The sequence below is a fragment of the Etheostoma cragini genome, chromosome 4, assembly GCF_013103735.1.
Source record: "Etheostoma cragini isolate CJK2018 chromosome 4, CSU_Ecrag_1.0, whole genome shotgun sequence".
Classification (NCBI taxonomy): domain Eukaryota; kingdom Metazoa; phylum Chordata; class Actinopteri; order Perciformes; family Percidae; genus Etheostoma; species Etheostoma cragini.
In genome coordinates, this window is record NC_048410.1 from 13211427 (window position 1) to 13222030 (window position 10604).

The 10604-nt window shown below is 38.3% G+C and overlaps 2 protein-coding genes across 2 annotated transcripts; both read left to right on the plus strand.

Moving 5' to 3' along the window:
- The first annotated feature begins 629 nt into the window (after window positions 1-629).
- LOC117944034 (MAP kinase-activated protein kinase 2-like) lies at window positions 630-5925 on the plus strand. Its single transcript, XM_034870548.1, has 10 exons — window positions 630-1296; window positions 2155-2294; window positions 3218-3282; window positions 3374-3453; window positions 3533-3659; window positions 3846-3921; window positions 4062-4186; window positions 4920-5005; window positions 5094-5174; window positions 5279-5925. Exons 1-10 carry the CDS (start codon window positions 1042-1044, stop codon window positions 5510-5512), a joined length of 1269 nt encoding a protein of 422 aa, XP_034726439.1. The 5' UTR covers window positions 630-1041; the 3' UTR covers window positions 5513-5925.
- A 556-nt stretch (window positions 5926-6481) lies between these two features.
- On the plus strand, window positions 6482-10020 carry si:dkey-197j19.6 (neural Wiskott-Aldrich syndrome protein). Its single transcript, XM_034870550.1, has 9 exons — window positions 6482-6822; window positions 8211-8357; window positions 8536-8622; window positions 8719-8803; window positions 8911-8986; window positions 9072-9147; window positions 9261-9408; window positions 9542-9774; window positions 9860-10020. Exons 1-9 carry the CDS (start codon window positions 6724-6726, stop codon window positions 9998-10000), a joined length of 1092 nt encoding a protein of 363 aa, XP_034726441.1. The 5' UTR covers window positions 6482-6723; the 3' UTR covers window positions 10001-10020.
- Window positions 10021-10604: the final 584 nt, after the last annotated feature.

Consider the following 10604-nt stretch of genomic DNA (forward strand, 5'->3'; position numbering starts at 1 on the left):
TTGTCATTATTTCTTTCTGGAGTTAGTTTGTAGTTATTGTTTGTCTCCCCCTGTGTGTAAATTGGTCTGATCAGCCAATATATAACTCCCCTTTGTTTCTTTTTTAGTAGGCCTAGTTGTATTTTTTTTTTTTTTTTGGAATCTCTTTCATGCAGAGTGTTAGTTACTGTTTGTTTATTTGACCTCTTTTAAGGGCCCATTATTTTGTTCTAACTATTTTTGGGAAATAAAAACTCCTACTTTTGAGTTTCTCTTCTGACTCCTCATGCTTAACTGCTTGGTCCCTCATAGTCAGTAATGTAAAAAAATAATTTTCAAATAATGTCAATGATCAGCTGACAGCACAAAAAGAAACAGGTTTTGGCACCCTTTTAGCGCCATGATGTCCTTTGAAGGCCTCTCACACCCCAATCCTCTTAATGCCATCTATGTTTCTAACTTTATTGACATTCTACATACAGTATAGGGCGAAATTTACCTCCTGTCTGTGTTGCAGAATTAATATGAGAGGGGGGGATAGGGAACTTAATATACAGGGGTCCTCATGAGGAGGGGCCTCAAATACCCTAGAATTAATAACCATGTTCCTTTAAGGAAATGAATTTGAGCCGCTCCGCGCTGACGTAAGGGAATTGGAGAGCTTGGTGTATTCCGCAGGAAGAGCCAGATCACCGTGATGAGGACCAGGCAGGGGTACCAGATTTGTGTAGCATTTACTTTTCACTCAGTCATTTAGTGTGCTTTAGCCTACTATTTCTACTGTACATACATTCAGATCATTACGGATCCTTTGGAGTTCTCATTGACAGTATAAAAGTGCGCTTTCAGACCTCCGCCCTTTTTCGTAGTCCAAGGATTTTTTTTTTTATAGAATGCATAGCTCATTTTGTTCGTAGTGTTACAAGTGTGACGAGATGTTCTTTTGAGCAGCACGAAAGTCCTCTGCACGTACGCGGATGAACTAGGATGACACCGGATATTTTCTGTGGCCGACACTGGTGACATCTGCTTTGCATCACTGTTGGCTTTTACAGAAAAAAAATGCATCATAACCAGAAGGAGCAAACGGTAAATCAAATGACTGTTCAGCGCGGGCCAGCGCACCACGCTGACTCCAACAGTCTGGGGAGCAGCGGCCCCACTGACCCCCAGCCACCTGCTTACTCCAAACTGGAGTTCAGGAGACACACTGTGACAGATGACTATAAAATCACATCTCAGGTTCTTGGCCTGGGAATCAATGGAAAAGTGCTGGAATGTTATTGCAAGAAAACGGGAAAGAAATGTGCCCTGAAGGTGTGTGTTGGTCTGCTTCGTTACCCTGTGTGATTTAAACAGTGAAGACTGTCACTGTCACAGTGAAGAAAGATAGCAGCCATCAATTATTCATTTATTCTCTCTGATCTCCACCACAATGGTGCTTGTTCTAGAAATGTGTCCAGAATTTTGATTTCTAGTACTGATTTCGAATTTGTATTATTAGTTATATGATGAAATGTGAATTTAACCATGGATGGAAGAAGACAGACTGTGATGCTTTGAAGCAATTTTTCTGCCTCCGCATGTTTTCTTTGGAATATCTTTGGTGGTAAGCCACTTGAAAAGGTACAATGAAATTTGAAGAACTATGTAGCTCTATGTTTGGAAGTAATCTGGTTGTCTGTGTTTGGGAAAAGATGGTATTTGTGCATGGAAGCTATGGAGGAAAGTCACACTTTTATAAACACTCATGTATGAGCCCTTTCCTACTCCAGCACTCAAAAGGCATTGTAATGTCCGCAAGGACTTGGAATGCGGTCTGTATGTTTGGGAAAATAGGAAATCCTCCTCCCTGGCTGTGATACCAGACCTGCAGCATTGTGTCTTTAAAGAGAGTATGTTACTAAAAGCAGTCCTAAAGTATTCACTTTGAACATTCCTTACGGAAAATGTAGATTTATGGATTCAACAGGGGGCAAAAATAGTGCTGTAAACATTGTGTCTGCACAATAGGGCGTGTGTTATTCTATATGTGGGTTTATTGATTTTTTTTGACAAGGATGTCAATCTAATTCTTTTGAAAGTCAATTAAGCTTATCCCGGGAGACTGGGTACCTTAAGACAAATATGAAACAGAAGCATTTCATCGATGCATGTTTTTGTCATTTGGAGCAGATCCTGTACGATACTCCTAAAGCCAGACGGGAGGTTGAGCTGCACTGGAGAGTTTCCGGAGGTCCCCACATTGTCCGAATACTCAGCCTGTATGAGAACATGCACCAGGGGAAAAAATGTCTCCTCATCATAATGGAGTGGTGAGCATTTATTTGTTGTCCTCTTATTTAAGGCCTTTATGGGAATGCTTAAATAGATCTCATCTATCATGTGTGAAGTCATACATCCTGAAGCGAATCATATCTGAATAATGTAACAACTTCTAGCCCTGTTCAGAAAATCATGTTCACTAGAAAAATCTGGATAGTATCTGGATCCAGCTGAGCATGATTTCAGCTCACACAGAATGCAAATCAAATACATCTTGAGTAACCAGTTGGTATTGGAATTTATATGTTTGATTTTGGGGGGAAAAAACACTAAATTGAAAGAAAATGCACATCTGCACTCTCATATTTTTTCTGTTTCTGTTTGCATCCTAGATAAAACTATTTAGAAATACTGATTGTCCTTTGCTCCATGAGGATCTACCACATTGCAGCTTGTGCTTTTAGCTTATATATTGGGGTCCAACTTTATGGAACTCTTTTTCTGGGTTTGTTGAAATTACATCATCCTTAAAGTCCCACAGTAGATGCTGAAAAAAAGACATTTACTTCATTTGATTTATTATTTATTTATTATGGTGTGGAATGTGTAGAGAGAATTTATTTGTTTACCTAGCATCGTTTTACATGAGTACCACTCGGAATTCAGTTGTACGTTTTGAATGATACACTGATAATAAAGGCATTCTTTTCTATTCATATCATTTACATATTGCATTTGTATAAACATTATTGTGTAAAATGAATACAATAGTTAGTTATTTTCACTTTAGTACATCCTTACAGCTTGAGTCATCTGGGTCTGCAGTGGCCCAGCGGACTGGGATCATCTGAACAGTAAATTGTGACTCACAATGACTTGCTTTGTTGTCGAACCACGATCGCAGTGGAGAACTGTGTTTGCCAGAATTGCCTTCGCTGCCCCACTTCTGATCTCTTTGTTAATCTTGTCTCAGTATGGAGGGAGGGGAACTGTTCAGTCGCATCCAGGCCAGAGGGGACCAGGCCTTCACAGAGAGAGGTTGGTTACAGGTCACATTAAGCAGTATAAATTCATAGGTCTCTACACTGTGTCCCGTACGTTTTACATCTATGTCATGTTTGTCCATCAGAGGCGTCAGAGATCATGCATGACATCGGCATGGCCATAGAGTACCTCCACCACATGGACATCGCTCATAGGGATGTAAAGGTGCTGCTTCTGTTGTAAAGAATATCTAGATGAATAGATTGTTTTGAATCTCTAATTCTTTTCTTTTTTTCTCACGCAGCCTGAAAACCTGCTCTATACCACCAAGGAGAGTAACGCCACACTAACACTGACTGACTTTGGCTTCGCTAAGGAGACGACAGTGCACAACTCCCTCCAAACTCCCTGTTACACTCCATATTATGTTGGTGAGTGTTGGCTGTACACTACATTTGTGCCAGAATTATGAATGTTATTGTTTTTAGACACCGTCGCTGTCATTCACTCTCATGTTGTCCACGTGTGTCTGCTTATTAATCGGCTTTTGTGTGAACGTGTCTTTCATTCTCCACATCACTGCATTGTTATTTTTCTGTATCTATTTGTGTGTTCAGCCCCAGAAGTGCTTGGGCCAGAGAAATATGACAAATCATGCGACATGTGGTCCCTGGGCGTAATCATGTACATTCTGTGAGTATCATGTGCGTCTGCAATTGATTCAAGTTAATAAGACATTTTTAACTATTTTATGTTGTATATTATTGTTCAACTCTGCATTTTGGTTAAAGAAGACAGCAAAGTAAAATAGTATCTTCTTTTTCTGTTTCTAGTCTGTGTGGGTTTCCCCCGTTCTACTCAAACACAGGTCAGGCCATCTCTCCAGGTATGAAGCAGAGGATCAGGCTGGGCCAATATGAGTTCCCCAACCCAGAGTGGGCTGACGTTTCTGAGGAAGGTAAGGCTTTCAACATACAATTCATAAATATCAAAGACAATATTTTAAAACTTTAACCTATTACTCTGTATAAAAACCATACCTTATGGCATACAGTAAATATATTCACAATAAAAAAATGTATTCCAATTTAAAGCTGCTAAAGTCAATATGTTTGTATTAAAAATGGAGCAAATGACTCCAAAAGTTGCTCGTAGTGACAAACCCACAGAAAATCATCACCTGACTGCACTTCCCCTCAGCTCTATGGAGAGCTTTAGCATCTTTTAACTCATTGTTTAAATTTTACAAAACCGACTTTACTGTTTTGTTTCAGTCTGATCACTCTCGTTCACCTAGCCACAAGCAGCTGTTTAAAAAAAAAAAAGCCCTGAAAAAAGAAAAAGTAAAAGTAAAAACAGAGCAAAGAAAGAGTGAATAATAGACTTATATTCATCAAGTGGCCAGAAAACACAACTCCAAATAAATGATGGTGCTCTGCTGGTAACTGCAGTGTAAATAAGCAGCTGCTGAAAAGGTTTACCATAAGAACTTACTGTAAAAGAGAATATTATGTCAGTGTTGTGTTAACAGCTCAAATCCTTAGCCCCTAAGTAGCAAAATAATTAATTTATTAATTTATTTTTGAACAACCTGCACAAAACCTCCTGTTAACACAAAAGAGACAACATTATAGGTCCATAGCGCATCAAATAATTATTGGGTGAAATGCTTGTTTGACACTCTTTTGTAGCCAAACAGCTCATCATTCAGTTACTGAAGACAGACCCCAATGAGAGGATGACTATTGGACAGTTTGTGAACCATCCCTGGATTAGTGTAAGTTATCACTTTGTCACTTTGCCTATAAACCTGTATGCTGTGCCTCCTTTCATTCATTAGATCTTTGTATTTTTTTACACTGCAGCAGTCAATGGTGGTCCCTCCGACCCCCCTCCACACCTCTCGTGTTTTGACAGAAGACAAGGAGCTGTGGGACGATGTGAAGGTAGGACCCAATCTGTCCACATTTGATTTACTTTTTAGAATATGACCACAAGGTGGCATTAACGCACTAGTTTTACAGTCCAAATTGTTTCCATCTTCTAACAGGAGGAAATGACCAGTGCCCTGGCCACCATGCGTGTGGACTACGACCAGGTGAAGATCAAAGACCTGGACACGTCCAACAACCCTTTGCTCAATAAGAGACGGAAGAGGCCCTTGCCTGGAGGAGCTGGCGGAGAAGGAGACGGTAGTGGAGGAGATGGAGGAATTGTGTGTATTAGCAACAGAGAAGTTACATTTTCTGAAGAGCATGGGGATATGATTATTGGACAAAAGTAGTATGCCAGAGTGAGAAGTTTCCCATCCACATATCAATTTTGTATTTTACTTTTTCTCCTTCTTTGCATCCCTCTACTCCATAGTCTAATTAATGTCATTTATTTTCATTGTTACCACTCTAACATTTTAAATAAAATAATGTTTTTCATGTTTTACAGCGGTGTTGTATCATCACTTTTGTACAGGAATCCTTATTTGACACAGATGGTTTGACACCTCTTTAGGGACGGTTATTATTGCTGTCTGATTGAAATCCGAGAGTAATTTGAGTGTAGAGATTTAGCAGCAGTGTGACAAATGGCAGGGGATAGAATACAGCATAGAAAATCTCCTTAGAAAAATAGGAAATATGAAATGGGATAGAAGAACACAATGTAATTTTGCTAAAAAAAAAAATATAACAATCACATTCATTAAAAATTGTACTTGTTTTTATTGGCAACAACTTGTGTATCCATACAATACCCATTTTGGGCTCTTAAGCCATAAATGTGGACAATCATCATGGAAACATTGTGTCATGTGACAAGGGCTGGGAATTTTTTTTTCAGAGAATCGTATCAAAGTAAAGTGCAATACACTCACTATAAACTAGACGGGTGGGGGATCATATTTCATGAGGTAAGTGTAATCACTCTAACTTGTTTCTGATTAAAGGAATTCCGGCTTTTACAACTGTCTCATGTTACAACTGCTCCTGGTCTCCCCTACAGTACATGAATAAATGTTGTCATTATTTGTATTTATTTTTGCACCATTGGTTGTAGATTATGTCTGTTTCTGAAGAGGTAGGTGCTAGGACGGAAAAGTGATAGATATCATGTATTTGTGATTAAAAACTTCACAACTAATGTATTCACTAATTGAGGGATTGACTACTTGATAAACATAGTAACATCACAAACACAATGTACGCTGTACAACATGCACGCTAGGTGACTTATTGTGCTATTGACCTCATATATTTTGAATATATACCAACAAATGCCTTCTTGACATTGACAATGCAGTTTTTCAGTTAGGGAGGGAAAGCCACAGTGCACACACAGTATACACAGAGTCAAATTAATTTGCATCATAACCAGCTATGATGGAAATATTGCCATTCAAACCAGTTACAGCCAGGACTGAATGTATTGGGTTCAGAAATTACTGAAAGGATGAGCTAATGACACAAGTGGTAAGCAGAAGGTGAAAACAAGGGTCTTGTGATGGCGTCAAGTTTGATATCTGGATGTCATATAATGAGCGATCTCCTGACCATCCGTGAGAAAGGTGTGCTCTTCACTCTTCTCGGATCTCAATGTAAGGTGAGTTCAGTTTATTACTGTCAAAATGAAATCCGTGAGATGCAAGCGATAATTTACCTGAGTTTTTCTGTATGTCTAAACAATGGTATACACTTGTTATTGGCATAAATGAAGATTTTAGAATTAATGGAACGTGTGAATATTGCTGAAAATGAGGGAATCTGTGATACCAAGGTAAAATATTTGAAAAGTAATACTTCATTTATTAAGTTAAACATAGATATTCTTGTATTTCCTGAGGTTGTTTTTGTGTTATCAGTAACATTCATCCGAGGAAGCCTGGCAAATGAATGGGCTTTCTGTGAGGGATATTTTGTTTACAGTTAGTATCTGCTGTTTGGATGGCCTGGCACTACCGCACCATGTTATTAGAGCAGCTTCTGCATGATGTAAAACCTAATTAAAAAAATAATTAAACACTGATCAAAAAGGTAAATAAGATAAAGAAAAACAAAAATTGAATATAAAAGAGAGGTCAAACACAATTAATATGACGCCACAATGTCCCTAAAAACAAGTCCATAAAATCCAAAGTCCATGATACTGTATACTCATGTTGGATTGTAAAAAGCCATGTAGATTCTGCCTTAAGGCCTATTAATTCCTTATTTCATCAAGAATCTTAGAAACCTTTTTGTTGACTTTCATGGACTTTAGGGAGTTGCACTCATTTGTGAAAAGATAAAAATGTTATAATTAAAAACAAAAATACTTGAAAATGGTCCTAAATGAAAGCTGTTTTTTATAGACAGATATAACACTGTGCTGTCAGCATAACAATGAACATTCAACGTTTATCATTGATGAAGAAAAGATTAGACCCAAATCCTGAAACTGGGCATGTTTTGTGTGCTATGGATAATGATGATTTGCCTTCACACCCACGGGGATGTTGGACCTGAATGAGTGAACCTAGATTATTAGGGCTGTAATTTCATGGAAAGTTAAATGGATTATTTCCCATCATCATGAACCTTTAAAATTAGGTCATAGTCTCTTTGAGGAGCAGCCTCTCTGCAGAGCTACCTTTCTGTAACACTCTAAAACTTGACCCGAATATTTAAAAGGTTACTCTGACTTACAAAAAGATTTGAGTTTGTGTAAAAAAATAAAAAACCCACATACATTAAGCATGCAGTTTGGTTCTGATTATAGGGAGATGCATTGACTTAATCATATATCCAAACAGGTTTTTGGGACATAAAAGTCTTCTTCTGCACCAGCAAAGAGTCTTTTAAATAGTTTAGCACAGTAGAATCCTTTAATCTATTTTGGTAAGAGGAGGATGTATACATTCAATTATATTGTCAATCACAGTACTGGGTAGTCTGTGTTTTTAGTATTGTATTCCTATTTCCATTATCTGTATGACTACCCGTGTATTTCAGCTGATCAAAACTACAGTAGCACAGGTACTAGTGGCCAAAGAGACTGAGGGTGAGAGTCCAGGCTGGAGTCGTTTGGGTTGTGGTGCGGTGTGTCTCATTGAGGATGAGTCCCCTCACACCCACGTCCTGCGTCTGTACTGTGTCAAGGTTTGTACGAGTATGAGTGCAGTTGCATGTATTGGACAGCTTGTGGCGTTTCCTTTGATTTGCAATTTTTTTCTTTTGCAAAACATATCTTGGTGAGTGTGCCCATACTTTCACTCTACTTTAATAGTTTTTTATATCCTTTTTCCTTTCTTCTTTTCTTATCTTTCCTTGAACCTAGCGTGCCATGTTACTGTGGGAGCAGGAGCTGTACATTCCATTCAAGTACACTGCAACTCGCACATTCTTCCACACGTTTCCTGCAGATGTAAGCAACCCTGTTTTAAAGTATCAGTTTAAGCAACATGCTCATCAGGGTATTAGTTTTGAGTTTGTTGAAGGTGGACTTGATGTGTTTGCACAGGGCCACCAGATAGGCCTCAACTTTGCAAATGAGACCGAGGCAGAAGAATTTCATCTGGCCGTGGAAGCTGTCCAAAGAAACCAAGGTTAGAATAACAACAAATAGATGACTCATATTTATCATTTCAAAAGTAAAACACCTCTGTCTGTTCTCATTGGTCTCTTGTTTATCCAAATGTTTTGTCTTTTGCAGAAAAAATTACCTGGATGAGTGAAATAACATGTGCTGAAAAGAGAAACCAGTCAACAAGTGATCCATCTGATTCAGGGTGACAAAAATGTTACGACTCTATAGACTTAAATAGGAGCAGAGAGATGGGAATTAAAAAGATGGTTTACTTTTCCTTTCTGTAGATATAAGCCTCTTGACCCTTTTGACAAGAAGCAACATTTTGTCATGGACGCACCAGCCACAACAACCAGCAGTTTAGTAAGTCAAATTACACACTAAAATGCTAATAGCCTTTATGAGCCAAATAGACGAACTACATCTTAAATCTGTCTATTCTCTGTTGTACTTGATCTGCTTTAATTTAATTTAAGGATCCAGACTCCACTATGAGAAGGCTGTTGATGCAGTCAAGACTCAGTATGGAAGACCTAAAAGACAAAGAAATTGGTGAAGCTGTCGATTGCATCATCAACCAATTTGGAGGACTTAAGGCTGTGCAGGGAGAGCTGAAAAAAATAGGTACCTTATCTTGAAAACTGTTATGCAGTGTATGCTCCTTTTATGTTGTTTTTAAGTGTATTTTGTGCTTCAAAAGCACACATTTAAAAGTAGTGCAGTATCTTTTAAGACAGTGCTTTTGCATATTTGACAGGCCCAGTATCTCAGACATTGCCAAGAGCTACAGGGGTGTCCATCTCCCTTGCTTTGAAAAAAGGGCCTTTGCCACCGGTTCCCTCCATCAAAGGCCGCATCACCTCCCAGCGTACACAACAGTGCACAGACACACTATGCCAGAGTCAGATCCCACCTTGGATTCCTCCTCCTCCATCAGCTCCTGCTCCAGTTCTCTCAGAGAGGGTCAAAAAGAGTGCAAGTTTCACATATGTAAGCGGGCCAGGACACATGCTGTTACAGTTGCGTAAATTTGAATTAAATGTGTGTCTAAATGATCTTAACTTTGGTTTGTCAGGTGGGCTCCTCAACAAGCGCAGAAAGTGGTGACCTCATTCTCACTGCATTGAGAGAAGTATTCAAACAAAAGCAGCTGCTCCACCAAAGGAAAAACATGGATGGAAGTTATATAGACCCAGACAGTGATGAGCACTTTTAAAGAAACTTTGGAAGAAACTAAAATATATGACATGTTTTCATTTATTTTACACTTTTTTGTTAAGTACATAATTCCATATGTGTTCATTCATAGTTTTGATGCCTTTAGTGATAAATAGTCATGAAAATAAAGAAAACACATTGAATGAGAAGGTGGTTCCAAACTTTTGGCCTGTATAAAATGTATGTACATTATATGTATACATTTAATGGGAGAAGATAGTGTTATGATATCGTACAGTATGTATTCTCATGGGGCTCTATACCTTCCAGTAAAATGAATTTATACACAGTTTTTTTTTTTACATTTGTGTTTGGTAGATTATTTCTCTGTGGTAAGAGCTTAAACCCTACTGCTTCCCTCCAATAATTTTGAACAGATCTGTACTGTCTGTACTTATAGCTTACTGTTTCTGTTCTTTACAATGAAATACAATGAAATGTGAAAATACTCTTTAACGATCTGCAGCACAATATAAATTGAAATAATAAATCTATCACACATTTTGACCTATTATTTGCCTACAAGACAGGGCTTGATGGTTAGTGTTGATGCAGGACCCAACTTGGTTGATTTTGTACTTAAGTGATGAAAATTCTCCAAG